General features: G+C 36.7%; 1 protein-coding gene across 2 annotated transcripts in view; it reads left to right on the top strand.

The window, feature by feature from the left end:
- The window catches only part of ARFGEF1 (ADP ribosylation factor guanine nucleotide exchange factor 1), a 95095-nt gene that overhangs the window by 32383 nt on the left and 43470 nt on the right, over nucleotides 1–19242 (top strand). For both annotated transcript variants that reach the window (XM_065053692.1, XM_065053693.1), the window contains exons 3-9: nucleotides 2435–2591; nucleotides 3587–3733; nucleotides 11854–12033; nucleotides 14015–14288; nucleotides 14837–14950; nucleotides 15581–15753; nucleotides 16843–16976. In XM_065053692.1, the coding sequence (XP_064909764.1) occupies nucleotides 2435–2591; nucleotides 3587–3733; nucleotides 11854–12033; nucleotides 14015–14288; nucleotides 14837–14950; nucleotides 15581–15753; nucleotides 16843–16976 (1179 nt within the window). The remainder of the gene's footprint in view (nucleotides 1–2434; nucleotides 2592–3586; nucleotides 3734–11853; nucleotides 12034–14014; nucleotides 14289–14836; nucleotides 14951–15580; nucleotides 15754–16842; nucleotides 16977–19242) is intronic.

The raw sequence follows: 19242 nt of genomic DNA, 5'->3' as shown, positions 1-19242 counted from the left end.
TTTTAGATGCAGTACAAAATACTGGTTTTTTTCCAGGCTTTATAATTGAGAAACCCCTTAGTTATGAAATTATTTTCAGCTTTTTATTTCTGTGATTGAGGTATGAATATCATGACAAGGGACTTTTAATGATAATTCTTTAAATTTTTCAAGACCCTATTCAAGGAAATTGATCTCACAGTGAACCTGGAGTGCACTGAAAAATAGATCATTTCTACCTCCCAGAAATTTTGCACGGAAGACGGCTTTTTAAAACAAACAAACAAACAAACCAACAACAACAACAAAACCCAACAAGACCAAAACCAGAACTGGTGTTCGGTAACGAGGTGGAGGGAAATGGAATAGAAAAGGAAAGGCTGATTTGTGTAACACTTACCTAGCAAATGCTTCCAAAATAGTTTTTGAAATTAATGGTTTGATACATACCTTCACCTGTTTCTATGGCTGATATATAAGTATCAGCATACTTAATAGTTTTCATGCTTGGTAGATCAAAGCTTTGTTAGAGACAGTTTCTGGTTCCACAGTCTGCTGGAAAAAACAAAACAGCTCAAGTAATTTCTTCACTGACATTAAGAAGATCTTTTTGGCTGCTCTTCTCTCCTCTTGTTGCTATCCCCTTCCATCATCAGCAAGGTGATGAGCTTATTGAATTATCTTTTTGGAGACAAATGGAGCATCATCTTCTATATTTATTATTTGAGGCATTTTTTAAATAGCTTTCAATTAAGAGAAGCTTCAGGCTTCTGCAGTGGCTTGCTGTGATATGGGTTCTTCATTTTTGTAATCACATCATGGACTGCTCGTTACTGAAAAATCCTGATTTTATTTCAAGAGTGGTTTTTTTAAACTTAATTTTAATGGTTTCAATAGACATAATCACTAGATGAAGAACAATCTTGTCATAAGATATAAAGAAGAGATACCACCCTTCCATTCCTCAGAGAAAAGCTTTTGTAGGAATTTCAGAGCAGTTTAAGAACGTAGAAAATCGTGTACTTCCTCTGCAACTTATCTGATTTGGGCTTTATCCAAAAGAGCTCTGTTTTTAGCATAACAATATTGAGCGATAAGATTATGCATCCAACAGAAAAACCTTTGCTCTTCTTCAGGAAAAAAGAATATGTATTGGTAAATCCTTAAACCTCCGAAAGGGAAGTTATTTAGGGCAAAGTAGAATCTTAACACTAATTATTCACTATTAATACTTAGAGTTCAGGTCTTCTTAAGCAGCCTAGACAAAGAGGACTGTTTTAATGTGGTACCAAACATCTGAAGGAGTATCCAGCATGCTTCTTGAAAAGCTGAAATTCATGATGTATCATACTGATTTGTTTAAGGCTCTCTCCGTGGTCCATGGGGTTGCATTCAGTCTTTGGATTTATAGTAAACTCTTAGCAGTTCATTGTTGTACTTCAGCAACCTGAAAAATATATATTTTCTACTATCTACATTCCTTGAAGCATCTGATTTAACTTGCAACAAAAGTTTGGATTTGAAAGTAGTTGTTCTGTAAAGGTCTATTCAAATTACTGCAAGAATTTTTGATTCTTCACTACAGAATATCAAGTAAAGCTTTTTCTTTTAATACCACCTATCAAGTCCCTGTAAGATGGTGTAGTTTACCTTTTATGTAAAGACATGTATATGTGCATAACAAAGGTCAAGAATGATTTATGTAAAGGTGATGAGGTATTCTGTGAAATGAAAAATCTGACCTTCTTGCCTCAAGTCAAAGGCAAACTGCATTGATACACACAAATTAGTGAAAAATCACCCATTTTTAATTGTCCTTTTTAGCTGAGCATTGTTGAGTATGCCCTTTCTAAAGGCACCATAAGCAATAAGACTTCAACAGCAAATAATTTTCTCAAATTTTGTACCATTAGTTGTTTGAGATACGTTGCACAAGTGAGATACATTGGTAAGCACTCAACTCTTAGATGCCGTGGTGTCATCTGAAGCACAGATAGACCAAAGTTTTGGGGTTTTTTTAGACTGATTTTTGTTTGTTTGTTTTTCCCTGAGTATGTCCAGGATTGACGTTCTGATATGATTTGATCTCCAGAACAGCTATACATTCTCTAAAGTACTGAATCAAAGTCATGTCATAATACAGTAGTTAGGTAGTTTTTAACTTCCGGGGTCATTAAAATTTTTGGCAAGTTGTATTTTTGTCTGTTCTAGTATAATAGTGACAGAGTAGACTTCTCTGTTTAGTGTGCAGTGGGTCAATTTACCTGGTCCATAAACGAAACAGGTGAAGTAGAAAAGCTGTTTATACAACGATATTGCTGTGGTGTTAACTTCATAGAAGTTACTGTTTCCTAGTGTTAATTTTCTTGATATTTTATTTCATTCGTAAACGTTGCAGTGGTGAGAACTATTTGCATGATCACTTACAACAATCTAATGCGATCATTCTGTTTAGTCCCCCTCATGGAGAAGCAAGGCCTGGTTCAAGCACTCTTCCACCTGTGAAATCAAAGACAAGCTTCATTGAAGCGGACAAATACTTCCTCCCATTTGAGTTGGCATGCCAGTCAAAGTGCCCCAGGATTGTCAGCACATCTCTAGATTGTTTACAGGTCTGTATGAAGACTAGCTTTAACTGACAGCTATAAAATTCTGTTGGTTTGGAGGGGAAGTGCAGTTCTATGCAACAAATAATGCCATTGTTTTTCTATTATTTTACTTCATTGCACACACAATCAAATTTAAATATATTTCTCACAAAAGGTGAATGCATGTCTTATTTATTGTGCAGTGCATTATGTGTTTATTTGTGTATGTATGTATTGGCACAATTACATGTTTGAATCAGTTTTATAATGGTAGTGTACAACTACCTATTTTCATGTGCATATCTATGTGTTGAACCAACAGAGCAGGTGTAGCATTATCAAATTGATTTTATGCTTTTTGTGATTGCAGTAAAATATTTTTCCATTTGAGATGTCTGGTCTCTCTAAACTCATAGGCTCCTGTAATGTTTTCAAAACAAATTCTACAGTGTGAAGTTTAGCCATTTGCTACTCCGTGTGTTTTTTAAGTAGGTGGGCCATGCAGATTTACAAATATTGTAATGTCTGAAGTGTTTGGAAGAGGATTTTATTAATTTTGTAATAAATTCCATTTCAAAATATTGAAGATGTAGAGAGAGAAAAGGATAATAGAACACTTGAAAACAGAAGAATATCCAGTGGCTTAAACAGAAACCAGTTGCAGCTGGTTTATCTGGTGTATTAAAAACAATTCTGTGTTGACTACATATGAAGACTTGTGTGATGTGAATTAATTTCTAGAATCCTGTTTGTTTTAAAACATTGTTAACTGATGAACAAAAGCATTAACGTTAAGCTTGCTGACAAACCTTGTATTGCAGTTGCTGAGTGAAAATTGAATAAATCTGGAAGACATTTTTTAAAATCCTTGATGTTTTATGAGTCTTGGGGTAAAATGTACTGTTTTAATTATTCTGTGCAAGCTAGAGCTAGCAAGTGAATTTATTTATTATAACAAGAAGCTGAGTTATTTTTAAGTTCTTATTTATGTGATTTTTTTTTTTCTTCCTCTTCTTCAGAAACTTATAGCATATGGGCACTTGACAGGGAATGCTCCAGACAGCACAGCTCCAGGCAAAAAATTAATTGATAGAATTATTGAGACAATATGTGGCTGTTTTCAAGGCCCTCAAACAGACGAAGGGGTTCAACTACAAATAATAAAGGTAATATGATTAATACTTACAGTATTTATAGTGGTGACAGCAGGAAGACATTTATGGCCCCTGAGTTCAAAAGCAGAAGTGTTTAATTTGTAAATGTGATGGTAATTTTAAAACATTTTCTTAATCCTATTTGTTTGAGATGGAAACTCCTTATCTTACTTTCCCCACTCTCTCCCATTGCATTTTGGGTGAATTTGTGGTTGTGACCTGAAGTTTTGTGCACAGACCCATGGGTTAAAATTTCATTCACAGCAGACCAGTGAAGCTCTCTAATTGCAAGGAATTACTATGATATAATCCTGCACTCCCAGTGGGGAAGATGGTAATTAAGCAGCAGATTTTTAAATCCGTTTTGGAATTATGTTATGAAACGCAATTAGACCTGGCAGTCAGGCGTTACCATGGCAGCTTTGTGCTGCTCTCTCATGGACTTTCGCTTGAAGGAGATCTAGGGTTTCTTTCCATAGCTTATGTAAACATTGCATGTGGAGTTTGTACAAATAAGTGTTTCTGGGGAACCTTAGCAGTTTTTGTTATTTCACCCATTAATTATGGGCATTTATTACAGGAAATTATTATGCCAACTGGTAGAAGTTAGCCACCTAGTGGAAATACCATACCCTACTCATGTAACAGTAGTCTTTGAATGGTTGTGATGATGAGCAGTGCTGACAAATCCAATTAAAGTTAGTTATGAGGAATGAAGTGTTTGTTACTTTGTATTCCTGTGTATATGTGTCCTGAGGTGTTGACATATCTTGCAGATTGCGTTTATTTGTTTTACTGCAAAGAAGGTAATTTGTTCTCCTGCTCCTTTTCATAGCTCAGATCTTCATTCTTCTTGACACTGCACTTCTCCAGCAGATAGATGTTACAAATGTTGGTTTTATGCTGCTGTTGTCTAGATTTGTTGTTTTGCCCAAGCATTTTAAGACATTTTTTTATCTTGCAAAATAAGTTTTTGTTGATGTAAAATTTCATTGGCTGAAACTATTATATCTCCCTCTCGCTGTAATAGCTTCTCTCTGAATGCTTTCTTATTCCTGTCCTCCCTGCCAGAAGGGGTTTATCTGTGAGCTGGTATTTCTTCTGACCAAGAAAATAGTTGAGAAAGTAAATTCTTCAACAATTGTAATAGGTATTAAGTATGTTAATTTGTTTAGTGCCTTCATTTTCTAACTGTTCAGACTTGGCTAATTGCCACGTTGGAATGTCTGAGAAAGTGGAGGGTACTGTTCTGGCTATGATTTCATGTTGTCCAGTATGTTGGACACTATAAAAGCATCAAAACCAGAAATAACCTTAGCAAAGACCAGACCTTTTGATTTCCTTTGGGAGAGTAATGAAACTACCAAGTCAGTTGTATTCCCTTAGGCTTCATAACTCCTCAGTTCTGGGCTGCGTGTGGACGCCGCTTTTCCGGTATGATTTGAAGGGTGGATCATGTGTCTTTTTAGACTCTTCTGTGGTCCTGGCGATTACTATGTTCTCTGAAGAATTTTAATTCTATCAGGGAAACAGAAGGCAGAGCACCTGGGTCTCCTGCTTTCTGTGCTGGTATTCCCAGGCTAATATTCAGAACATGAGCAGTGCTCCTGCAGGGCAGCCACATCACCAGCACCACAGGAAAATGTGAGTGTCACTCAGACACCTTCCTCCCTGGAGGGCTGTCTGGGCTCTGCGTGCAGAGTGGCCAGCCCTGCAGTACTGTGCTGCCCTTGAGTAAGAGTTAGCATGTGGTGCTGTTTACTGGTTACTCTATAGATGGCTTTCCAGTGGTGGATGGAGTCATCTTCAGCAGGTTCCCAACAACCAGAGTTGCTTAGTCATTCTGAAAATACCTTTCTTCTGACTACCAAGGAAACAATCTTGTTGCGTCTGAGGAGTGTTGTTTGTCTCAATTTAAGTGTCTAAGCTTAGAGACATGTCTGCAGTTTAACTTTTCTGCCCCCATTTCTGCTTGCATGTTCTCATCTCTGTAATCCCCTCGTTCTTCATCTGCAGACTCCATGACAAACCAGACTGGGAAACTCCCTTTCCCCCTTTCCTCTCCCCCTCCTTGTAGTTCAGTTTGATTTGATGTAGTTTTGATGGGAAGCCATGCAAATTCTTGTTCAGTTGTTACGCTGGGGATTGCTGGGGCAGAAAAAAACCTGATGTAATTAGGCTACTGCTGCCTTTGAGAATTGTTTATTCAAATTATGTTTGAAACAGCCTCCCTTGCTTGAGCCGTTTTGCCTTCAGACTTGCTCAGCTTAGGGCTGCTAGGGCACTTGGGGTGTGGGGGCGTGTGTGCAAACTTCCTGTTGACAGCTGCAGAAGTTTTAGTTGAAGTTCTGTTTACATTTCTGTCTGGCCTTTTTGTTCCTGAAGAATTACAATTATGGCAAAAATTGTGTTAGTTTTTTTTTTTAATCCATAAAGAAAGAATAGGGATGAGGAAGAAGTGTGGGACATGAGATCAACTGTTCGTCCTCATCTGTTTTGTCTTTCCTTGGTCTGCTGTATCGTATTTGTTATTACCTAGATACTTTTACAGCTTAACTTGCTCATGTTTGGCAAAGAAAAATTTTTGTGTGCGCTTGATAGCTGTAGTTTGAAAGGTCGAATGTTATTTTAGCAACTGCTTTCTGAGTTTTCTGTGTGCCTTAAGGTCAACTCCTGTATGGGTCTTTTCACAACTAGTCACACTGTAGGTATAACTGGTGTCCATGGAGGAAGGGAAGTTGAATCAAACATTGCTTGCACAAGTTGCCTTTTGAAACTAACTAAAAATACTGGATGACTCATTGTTGGACAACAGAATAGGAGGACTAAAAGCTAACAAATTCTGAGGAATAAGGAGAATTATGATAGGTTTGAAAGAATTTTAACAAAATCTATGTGAAACAGATTCCAAATTGAGAAGGCCCTTAAAAAAATTCTCCAGATCCATATCCTGTTGTGTTTCAGTAGTGTGGAATGCTATCTGAGTGACTTAATAATCTACAATATCATGTAGTAGTGTACTTATTTTTTCCTATAAAAAGATCATAGAAAGATTAATTCTTCCTGCTGAAATTAAAAGGAGCTGTGGATTATGGAATTCTTTGAAATGGGATCATTATGGAATGATTTATCAAGATAATGATGCAGGAGGTTTTATTTCTGTTTCTTTGTATTGTGGGGCTTTCATCTTGGTTAATGGTTAGGATTGGTTACTTAACCAGAAAATGCTGTCCTGTCAGCTTGCAATTTTATTTTTTAGAGAAGAGTTACATTTGCAGAGTTGACTGTGAGATACTTCTGTTTTGCAAAATATGTATCTGTTTAGTTCCATATTGGATTCTAGTTCATTTTGAACACCTAACTTTCTGATGATAAAACTAATTAAAACTTTATATACTTGTATAATTCACATTCTGTATATTATCCTCCAGAGGAGAAACTGGAACATAGTTCTTTCTGCAGTCTCTACAGTCATAATCCTTCACTGTGTTACAGGGCTAGTAACTGACCACATGCTTGTGAATATGGATTATTTTTTCTCAAAATTTATGTTAAGTAGGAAAAAATACTAGTTTTATTCACATACTGTTAATTAATGATCTGTTATTACTGAAATGTGCTGCAGATTCTAGGAAATGACACCATTAATTTAAATCACTGTCTTGACTGTGAAAGCTCGCTGGAAGGAAATACTGTATTTTTCTATTTTTCATACCCTTCCAGTGTATTTCCATAGGTCTTCAAAGCTGGTGAACTAAATTAGGTAAAGATAAGTCTTTTAAAGCTATGACAAATGTGTAACATAAATGGCTGAATAATTTGGAAAAGGTAAAAAGCAAGAGATAATCTTATCACTTGCTCACAAAGAAAATGTTACTTGGAAAACTATATAACTGCACTCTGTAAGATTTTATCTTTTAGTGTCACTCATACAGAAAAATTATGTATCTAGGAAGGTTATTTGATATACCAGTTGCTCTATGGTTTAAAGACTTTAGTCTCCTGCATTTTTCCAATAGTCAGTCCATATTAACACATTATTTCGTGACAAGTTAATGTTTGGACTTCAAGGTGACTTCTAAAAAAAATTATTATAAAAAACAACCCTATAGCCCTTCTCAAAGAAAACAGAAAGATGTGGTTCCAGTAGCTAATGCACTAGAGAGAGGAGTTGGGGCCGCTGTGTTTTATGTGCTGTCTCAAGTTCTCAAGAGCTCCAAACAAGTGAATTATGAGTATTTTGCCCAAAGGAAACCTGTGCTGATCAGATGACGGCTATACTGTGTCATAAATCTTCCAAAGGTAAGATGATCAGAGCTGTCTGAGAGGAAGAAAAGAATGACCCTGAGTTGAAAACCAGGCTTCCTAGCAAGTCTGTGTGTAGTTGCATCTGCCTCTTCTGCATTCTTAAATTATTCTGGTAGTTACTTTCTTTCACTGTAAACATTTTGTTCTTGTAGAATATTCAGTGTGAGACAAACGGAAAGTTTACAGGTACAGATAGGCACTGAATATTTTTAGTAGAGAATTGATGTTAATTTAATTTAGTTTTTAAACTAGATTCATTTTGCCTCACAAATTGCAGCGCTTCCTGTACTGTTCTAATACACTCACTTTACTTCATAGGGAATTCAGTGAAGAGGCAAACATGCCTCTGGCTAAATGAAAAAGTACTACGGGTGTCATGCAAAGATATGATAATCAGTAACTCAAGAAATTATCCTGAAAAATTTTCTCCTTTCCCATCAAATGGTTGTTTATAAAAATTAATAAGTTTTATATATAGTATCTAGGTAGAGGCAGAGAACAATAGGGTCCTTCTCAAATACAGAATAATAGATGGGAAGGATGGGAAGGAAAGCATAAGGAAACAACCTCCCAGTCAGGATGATAGCCAGTAGTTTCAGGACAAGGAAAGTTCGATGGCTGTTAGTACTTTTGCAGGCTTTGTGACAAAAAAAGCTTTTGTGGAAGGACCTGAAGTATAACGAACGAACGCTAATGATTTTTTTACAAATATTTCCTTGTGCCTAAGGGGAGGAATACAGTAAAGCAGACTTTTTTTATCATCTCTCCATAGCTCACACAGGAGATACCGGATGAAAACAGATGAGCTAAGTGTGAGCAGAAGGGAACTTGGCTGCAAAAAGCCTTGAGCAGCAGATCTTTACCATGATAGGAAAGAGCAACCTAATGCTGTGACTCCATAGTCGGTAGAGCCACTGCAGCATCTTGCTGTTGTGACCTCTGCAGAGGCGCTTGCTGCTCTCCAGGCTTTGCTCCCAGATCTTGTCCTGCCACATCCTTTGTCCTGAATCAACTAAAATCACTTTGAAAACAGACAAAATACCCCAAACCAAACACTGTGGCTTTTTTGTTGTGTCTTGTTTTTAATTGTGTGAATGTGTTGCCCTCAAAATAGCACAGGTGGCTTCATGCCACAGAATGCAAAGTAAGCAGTAAGAGTTGCAAAGTAAGCAGTAAAAGTGTACAGCTGAGGGGAAGGCAGAGCTCAAGGACGTGCATTGCCGTGTACCTTTTTGGGATTTTGTGTCATCCTGCATGACTGGGGACTGTTGCTGAGGTGGTTGTGTTCTACTCATCTGATTCCCCTCTGTTCCTCCTTGCATTGGACCCAGTAGCCATTTGGCCACAGAGGTAATTTTGGGGAGTAATCTGAAAAAAAAAATTGATAAAGGGAAGGATTAGTTTTTTAATCTCTGGGTTGACAAGGGTTTGGAGGAGCAGGACTGCTGCTCCTGATCATAACCTGTGGTTTCTCAGGGTTAGCTGTCACACCAGTTGTGGTAATGATGTATTCTTTTATGATACAGAATAAGATGTGACATGGTTTAGGGCATGCTGTCAGATTGAGCCTTAAATGGAAGCTGCCAAGAGGGAGGGATGTTGTCAGAAAGTGATTGCAAAATACTTCCTGTCTCATGTTCATTCTTATTTCTGCTAGATTGTGATAGAAGAGGAAGAGAAGAGGCATTGAGACATGAAGTGGGCATGACTAATAGCCTGAGGATGGCTCTAAATTGGAAGGAATATGAAAGATCTTAACAAAAGATCAAAGTTAAAATGCTTATCATTTTATAAGCATGTATTGTACTCATTAGGGTTCATTGTCTCTAGTGCCTGAGAAGGAAAGAATCCCATAGAAGTGACTGTCAGGACCTCTGTAGCCAAGTTTGACTCTTTAATAGTTAGGTATCTTCAAGGAGATCCCTTGCTGGAAAGACAGATTTCTCAGTCTGCAGAGAAGATGCAGTTATTCAGTGAATTTGGATTAATATGTTAAGGAGGTATGTCTGTCTGTGTGTGTGTGTTTGTTAACATTTCTTCACCTCCACATCCCCTTATCAAGTGGTGTGAAAAGAGCCGAGCTTTAGTAGTCATAACGAGCATACTGAAGAAACTTAGGAAGTTCAGGCTCTTAAGCCAATTAAAACAAAAGAGCACAGAATCCATCTGTAGCCTTGTCACCTTTTTATGCTAACAGACATTGTCTTCTATTATTGAAAGTTGGGGAAAAAAAACCCAAAACCCGAAGACTTTACTGAACTGAGATGGAAATGAAAATTGGACTTTCAGATATCAAATTCTTAATCACACAAATTAACCAGGGAGACGGAAAGTAACACAGAGGAGTAACTTGATGAATGACTTAGCTAGAACAAAAGAGATGAAGACTTGATTCCCCTGCCCCTTTCCATTAGTGTTCTAAATGCTACGCAGCAAGAGACCTTATCTTTCCAAGTGAGAAATTGTAGGTGATTCTTAAACTGGTGTATTTAAGTGTGTGTGTCTCAGTGTTACATTTTGGAATTGAGTGAAAGAAATCCTGTACTGGGCTGAAACAGTAGTGCTTTGGAAAAAAATAGCTGTCTGTTTATGTCTGGGCTCCGATTGTTTGTTTTGTGTTCAAGAGTTACTGATTGTATTTTTTCAAACTAGTGTAGACAAGGTTCTCCAAGGTTAATTCTGTTACAGAATTATTAGTGAAAGATTAAGGGAGCTTTCTGGTTTGGCGTTTCATGACTTCATGACACAGAAAACTTGAAAAAGTAGAATACTAAAATATGTACAGGTGTGCAGCCTTTCCAGCTGGATCAGAGTGTGCAGAATCTAATCCCTGGGAGTTACCTGCCTTCAGGGTGATAGTGTTTGCTCCTGAAATGTGTAGGAAAGAGTTGGAGAAGTCAGCAGAGTTGTATTGGTATAAGTAGCTTTGGGGATAAGTGTTGGAGTGTGAGAGTAATGTGGTATAGGGGATGTAGGTATGTTACTTAATCAGAAGGGATGTGCAGCTCTAATGGGGTTCAGGGTGCTTTAACTCAGTATCTGCAGATCTCCCCCCCTCCCTCCCCGCACCCCGGAATTCCTAGCAGTAAGGTAGAGGTGGAAATGTACAACACTTAATGAAAGACAAGTGAAAATATGACACACAAAATTGTATGTGTGGACCACTGTAGAAGGCGTTTGCATTAAGGGGACAGGTGATGAATGGTTCAGATATGTGTCTGATGAGCAGCTGAGGGAACTGGGGCTGTTTAGCCTGGAGAAAAGGAGGCTGAGGGGAGACCTTACCGCTGTCTACAGCTACATGAAAGGAGATTGTAGCATGGAGGGTGTTGGTCTCTTCTCCCAAGTAACAAGTGATAGGACAAGGGGAAATGGCCTCAAGTTGTGCCTGGGGAGGTTTAGATTGGATATTAGGAAAAAATTCTTCACAGAAAGGGTTGTCAGGTGTTGGAACAGGCTGCCCAGGGAAGTGGTGAAGTTGCCATCCCTGAACGTGTTTAAAAGGTGTTTAGATGAGGTTCTTAGGGGCATGGTTTAGTGCTAGATCAAGGTTACGGTTGAACTCAATGATCCTGACCGTCTCTTCCAACGGAAATGATTCTATGTATGTCCTAGATATGTTTTTAAAAACACTGAGTATAACTGTATGTATGATGTCCTGGTATAGCTGCAAGAGTACATGGGGAAACTTAATTAAACTGCAGTTCAAGATAATGTACTTAGTTATATTTTTAAAGTAATCCTATTTTGATATTTATTCATTTACAAACTATTTGACAAGAAAAGTTTTGACTGGAAAATATGTATGTGTTTATTTATTTTAGGCTTTGCTCACTGCAGTAACATCTCAACACATAGAAATCCACGAAGGAACAGTGCTACAGGCTGTGAGAACATGTTACAATATCTATCTAGCAAGCAAAAATCTCATAAATCAAACCACAGCCAAGGCCACTCTAACACAAATGCTGAATGTCATTTTTGCACGTATGGAAAATCAAGCAGTGAGTATCTCAGTATCTTTATATAGAAACTAGCTCTTAACAGCAAAACAGCTTGCAAGACTTTTGTCATTATTATTAAAGCTTTTTGACTTTCCTAACTTATGTACTTTGGAAAAAAAGAAAAAAGAATGAACCTGGTATCTTACATTGTTCTTTTTGTGTTTTACAGTCTGAAATAGATGTGAAATGTGTTTGGAAGGATGGGGACGGTGTACAGGATTTAAACTTCTCATAGTGATCTTCTATATTTAATGGATGTATTCAACTTCAATTTCTATTGTCAGGCTGTTAAGAGGTGCTGCGCTGCCTATGTACGAGTACATCTGGAGTCACATGAGTGTTAGTGAAATGCTCTAGTATAGTGATGGTTAACACTGCAGAACTAATCCGTGAATAAAACAAAACAAAACGAAACAAAGGAAAAACCCAAACCCAACACACCTTTCCAGTCATGCAATCGTTTACACTTTTTAACATTTGAATGTGTAGTAGTCACTAACAGATATGTGTATGTCACTGAAATTGCAGTTGTGTGTTGTCAGCAGGGACCCCAGCATATGCCCTGTGCCTTCCACTGCTGATAATAAAGATCAACACAGCAAAGTAATTTGCCTAATTCTTATTAAAAAAAAGTAGAAAGGCAGATGCCCAGACTAGAGAACTAGTGGAATTCCTAGCTACTTCTGAAAGAAATTTAAAATAAATTCTGCTGTATTAATACAAACTATTCAGTTTTTCTTCAAGAATATGTAGTATTTACTTTCATCTTGGAAGCAACTGCATATTGGTACATGATACCATCGCAGTCAAAGATTTATGAGACATCTTATTTATGATAAATCATAGCAAAAGTCATGCAGTGAATGTTGTTGAGAAATCTGTGCAGTTGTTGTCCTTTTAAGCGTCTTACTACAGAAGAGGATTATTATTATTTTACAATTGAAATCTTCATTTTTACCAGACTGTAACTCTAGTCTTTATGCAAGTTGAAAAGTAGTTCTGCTTGTTTTGCACACTCAGGGCAGTTATTTTAATATGATAACTGGCAAATACTAGAAGGTGTTATCTGAGCTGTAATTTGAAAGGTAATATCTGCTTGGATATCTATAGCACCCCAAAAGATGCAGCATAGAAAGCTTTAAGTGGAAGAGTAAAGAATTGAGATCATAGTAGTCAAAATAACAATATGAAAAGTTACAAAACTTTTGATAAAAGGTGGGCTCTTCAGGGACAGAAAGCCAGTTTGTAGAGCATCACCTCAAAGGACACCCTGCTTTGGTTTGACTTTAATGACTGTTGTCTTAATCCCTTAGACAAATTACAGAAATTCCTCCCTTATGGGGGAAGATTCCAGATCAAGGAACCATGACACTAAAGTAGTCTTCGTCTTACAGTTTTAAGTATGATGATTTCTTCCTGAGGATTTGTCTTCTGTAGAGTTTTGGAAGTGCTGCTCTTTTCATTTGTAACTCTTGGTTTGGGGTTTTTTTGGTTTTTTCCCTGGAATTTTTTTAGTCTTTCCCTTAATAGCATGTGCTTGTAGGATAACAGAAGATACATAAGTTCTCCAATGTATTTCACTTTGTGAGAGCTTTCAAAAAAGAAAAAAAACCTGCCTTCATGTTTCTCCATACAGTCCTTGTATATTGTCACATCTACAGGCTGAAATTCCTTATAGGGTAGGCAGGCTGGTCCTATACTACATGTAGTTTAGTCATCCCTCTTTCTCAGTGAAGGTAGAGTTAAGTCTAATGTGTGTAGTTGGGAAGCAACCCTCTTGCAAAGGTTTATCCCATGATATTTAAATTATTTATAATAATACAAAGGATACATTTTCTTAAATTGTTAGAGCTTTATGAAGGCTCTGTTTAAGCAGAGACATTAGAGGGTTCATGTTTATAAAATTATGTATAAAATATGTATACAGCTCATTGTTTTATTTTGATAGTGAAATTCTTGTGTGATTGCAATGTTTTTGTAGCTTCAGGAAGCCAAACAGATGGAAAAGGAAAGACACAGACAGCAACACCACTTACAGCAGTCTCCAGTAAGCCATCATGAGCCTGAATCACCTCAGTTGAGACATATTCCAGCGCAGACTGATCAGCTGTCCAAAGAGCATGAGAGAGAGCTTGACCACAGCACGAATGATGTGGACAAGAACCTTCAAGAAGATATAGAGGCAGAAAACGGTTCTGATATTTCTAGTGCTGAAAATGAACAGACAGAAGCCGACCAAGCCACGGCAGCAGAAAGTAATCAGTGTGTATTTCTGTTTCATGGAGGGAGGGAAAAGGTCTGTTAAAAGAAATGCTTGAGGATTGTCTTTTTTTCCACCTCTCCCAAATCGGGAGTCAGGCATATATTTTCAAATAGTTGACTAATGCAAAATGCCTGTTGTCCTTGTTACCACTGTTAAATTCTATCAGGAGTATCCTTTGGCCCTACACACTGCCATGGTCACTGTAGCAAAGATTCCTCTTTGCACCTGTGTAATATTGTGAAAGTTTTGGGGAATAAAATCTCAAAACCAGTAAGTTTTCAGTTTTTAATGTACATGAAAATAGAAAATTGATGTTTTTTGTTGGCATAGGCCTGTTGATTACCATTTACAGGTTGTATGCTGGAATACTTATGTTCTGTGAATACCGTTTGCAAAGCATCGAAACAGAGCTTTTTTAATGTATACTCTCCTATTAATAGATTTATAATTGATTTTTTAAATACTAAATGCAAGTGAAATATCTTATTCATTTCTTCATTTCTTATTAATGTTTGTTTGGGTTTGTTTTTCTCTTTAAAGATCTTTCTAAAGCTGATGGAGAAACATATGATGGTGAAACCAATGAGTGTGAAGAGAAGGCACAAGAAATTGTAGAAAGTATTGTGCAGGAAATGGTGAACATAGTAGTTGGAGGTATTATATTAATATCTGTCTAGTCAATAGAGACCAGTCCGAATCTTGACATTAAGAATTATTTTAACACTTCTGAATATTTAACTAAAATGACATGTAAATAGCACTCAACATGCTGAAGAAAACAGTTTCAGTTGTCTGACCTTAGCTGTGCATTATTTACCAGTAAAATGAACAAGATTTCATACATTAATTTACACTCTGTATCGGAGACTAATGTTCTTTTAAAAATACAAGTTCTTGTTTATTTTTTTCTTCTGTTTTGATTCCACAAACTCTTCACAAATGGGCCTGTGGCTGTAGTAGCAGTGTAGCACTATATTTTCAGTTTGTTGGAAAGTGTATGTCAAATCAGGGACGTTTTCTTCCCACTGCTTCTTGGAAACTTGGTAAAATGGTTCACGTGGCAATGTCAAGTTGGAAGTCATTTTTTCAGTGTAATTTTCATTAGTGGGAATTAAGAGTATTTGGATTTTTTTGTAGTTATGTAATGCCGTGTAAATTCTGCCTTAAGCAGCTCCTTATGATACTTTGCTTATGATTGTTTTAGTATGTAAATGTTGTATTAAAAGGCTCTTTTTAATTTGCATTCTTGTATAACATTTGTTTATAATTCTTCTTTTCTGATAGATGTGGAAGGGACTGCTGAAAGTGCAGGTGGTGATGGCACAATTGTAACATTAGAAGATGGCAGTGACAGTGAAAACATTCAGGCAAATGGAATTCCAGGGACTCCAATTTCTGTTGCTTATACACCATCTTTACCTGATGACAGATTATCTGTCTCTTCCAACGATACTCAGGTACAGGTAGTTATAAATTAGGAAATACTGGAAAAAGTAATAGATTTTAATTGTTGTCCAACACTTGTGCAGAGTGTTTAATATAATTCCATAAAATAAGTTACTCAGATGCATTTCAGCTATTGTGTTCTAGCCATTATTCTGTTTCAATGCACTATTTAAATTAAATTTTTGTCAAGTAAATTTTGCATGTGCTGCCTTTTTTTATCCTAGTATTTTTAGCTGCCCGATAGAGTACACTGTTCCAGGATTCGAGAAGCCTGTTCCGTTGTTTTTTGAAGTGCCCCTGTGAAACTATAAAACTAGCATTCAGTACACATTGTGAAGAATATAGCCAATTATAGACATACCTGTATAATTCCAGTGTGCTCTTTTCAAATTAAAAATAGAAATTTCAAGCCTGTAGCATGACCTTACTGCAGTGGTTTCAGATTAAAAGTTTTATGTCTGAGAGGACTGTATTTTCATTAACTAAAAAGATGTGAAAATACTCCTCTGTAACAAATACCAGCATGTATGCAGTATCAGCTGACAGAGTGTATCTGCTATCAAAGTGTACTGTATAATCAGATTTGGGAATAGTAGATTTTAAGCTTAAAAAATTTACAGTCACGTGTGCTATAGAAAAGAAAAGATTAACATTAAACAAGTTGCTTATATAAGGAACAATAATACATAATTGCAAGAACATAGTAACAGGGGTGATTATTGTACTTTAGAAATTTTACCAAATCTTGGCACAGATACGTAACTCCTCGCATTCTATTAAAATGTCTAGGTGGCTTTTTTAAAAAAAAAAAATAGTTATCTACAGAAAATATCTGAGGGGAATTCATTGCATGTTACCTTACTTAAACTTGACCTACCTAATTTCACAATAGTCTTTAATTAGTTCTGACTTTTTAATGATCTGGCAATTTTTATGTGTAAGTTTGTTCATTTTCATTTGGTTTAGTCCTGAGATCATAAAGCTATGGTGAATTGGTTATATTTGTATAATGTCTTAACTTCTTGTTGCTAGGAGGTGGGGATTTCCCTACACACCCTGCTAATGCAAAATGGAATACTGAAATATGTTAACTTCTTTAGGAATCTGGAAATTCTTCAGGACCTACCCCTGGTGCTAAGTTTTCCCACATTTTACAAAAGGATGCCTTCCTTGTATTCAGGTCACTGTGTAAACTCTCCATGAAGCCTCTGTCAGATGGACCTCCAGATCCAAAGTAAGTAGAATTTACAGCTCTTATAATTAATCTTCTCTATTTGAAAATAAAAATAAATCATTTAAATATTTTTGAGAGTCCTCAGTTATTCGGAAAAAATAATTATATGGTAAAAAGAACCTAGAAGCTTTGAAAAGCTACTTTTAATGTTTTAATGCCTCTTTTGTGTGTTAGATGAAAGCAACTCTTGCTACCCATCTACTTGTTTAGAAGCTTCTTAGGAACACCTACGCTTTCTGTAAGTGCATCATGTAGTTCCTAGTTGCTCTTTATATCAATTTTCAGAAGGGTTTGTAAAGAGAGTCTTCAGGTATTTTTGGTCTTGGAAAATGTTGCTCTGCTTTTAAGTAATACCTGGGTTTGTAACCATCGTTGTTTATGCCCCACAATTTCTTACATCTCTTGCATATTGGGTATCCAGTACACATACCCAACTCCATCTTAATACGAGCTCCTCACTTTGAGCTGATAACTGTGTTTCATTCTTTTGCTCAGGGTGAACACTTTTGACGGGCTCCTTAATCAAAACACAAATGTTTTGAAAACAGTCTTTATTTGGGTGTTTTTGAAATCTTGTCCTCTGGCTGAAGAGATTGTGTTTTCAATTTGGTTTAGAGAACTGTTTGTTGTAAATCAAAAAATATTTTCCTTTATGGATGTGTGCCAGTATTGAGTGTTGGCAATGAACTTTGCCTTTTGGATCTTGGCTAGAATTTATATTCTTTTTTTTTTTTGCACATTAGGAGCAATTGGTGATCATTTTCAAGAGGAATGCTTTTTTGTTCCTCAGATAGTAAAACTGTAGTGTGACCTCTGGTGACCATCAAAGGTCCAGTATTCTTCAAAATAAAACAAGCTTTACTGTTTCAAGGTCTAACTTTTTAAGCAGGTAACTTAAAGACAGTTTAATTTAATCACTGCTATGTGTTGTGGATTTACTAAGCTGAAAAACTGTATGATTTAGTAGAAAGGGTTTTGAAGGGTTAGTCTAGAACCATTTTCAAATTGTTATCTAGTGACGCACTATGGGAAGTCAAGACATCCAAGAATGAAGACTGAAGCATGAAGTTTTTCTTCACTGTTTTTCAGAATTTGTCTTCCAGGAAATACCACAAAAATCCCGTGGTTTTAGTCAGTTCTCTGAGACTAAGACTGTCCAGTTATTAAAATGGATTAACTCTCTGGAAGAGCAGCAGTAGCTATTGAGGCACTTGGAGCATATCTGAATCTGTGGAGTCCTTGATGGTCATATTAGAACTGATTAAGCTCTTCATGTAGAACAAATTGGAGGAAATGGCATTTAGGGCAACAAGAATTAGCTGCAAAGGCGTTCGAAGACATCCTGTGTTTGGAGAAGTGCCTAGAATTCATCAGTGATTCTGAGGCATTAATGGCTTTTTGAACTATTACAAACATGCTGTAATTGGAAGAGAAGGCGTAGGATATCTACAGCATTTTAAAAAAAGGGCTTAGCTGCCTCTAAGAAACATCTTGCCAGTGAAGGTGTCTATGAAGTCTTTAATGAAAATATTTTTAAATTGTAAGTAGCTGGACATGGAGCTTTAGCCTAAAATCACAAGACTGGGAGATGAGATCAAGGTTGTACTTCTTACCTGGAATGTGCTTTTTATGTGCTTTTTACCTGGAATGAAATAAGATGGGGGAGAAATGTCTTGAAGGTTTACTTATTAGATATTAGTCCTTAAATTTGTTTTAAGTTGAGTGGGCTTCACACATCATACAGAATTGGTAAGGCCAGCAAGTTAGGACTTCAGTTCTGAGCTGACACTTGCTGGAAGTAGGCAATATTGAATATTTTATTTATAATTGAACTTAATATTTAAGTTCTTATGTTTCATATCAAAGTATGTTCATGTGCTGTTTACACACTTGATAGAACATGCAAAAATCAAGCCTTTTGCATCAAAGGGGAGTCTTAGGTTAGGTTCTGTGAGGTTGTGCTGTCCCCAGAGCCAGACATCTTCTTGAAGAACTACAGAGTTTGGAGTGTTTACTTTGACTTTCAGCACATTAGGAGGCATGGGAGGAACATGTTCCTCACCCAACTTGGCTGATTACGTTTTGCTTCTCAAAAGTGTCATCAGACTAAAAGTCTGAGTTTGGGATTATATTCTATGAGTTCGAAATGGTTGCAGATTGACACCCCCCCATCCCACTTTGTTTCCAGTGTGCAGAAATCATTGAGTTTATTTGCAGCATACTTGTTATTCACTTGCATTTTTGTTTTGAGCTAGATTGGAATGAC

The sequence above is a fragment of the Columba livia genome, chromosome 2 (genome assembly GCF_036013475.1).
Source record: "Columba livia isolate bColLiv1 breed racing homer chromosome 2, bColLiv1.pat.W.v2, whole genome shotgun sequence".
NCBI lineage: Eukaryota > Metazoa > Chordata > Aves > Columbiformes > Columbidae > Columba > Columba livia.
Note: the sequence above shows the minus strand (reverse complement) of the source record. Positions and strands in the feature narration are given on the sequence as shown.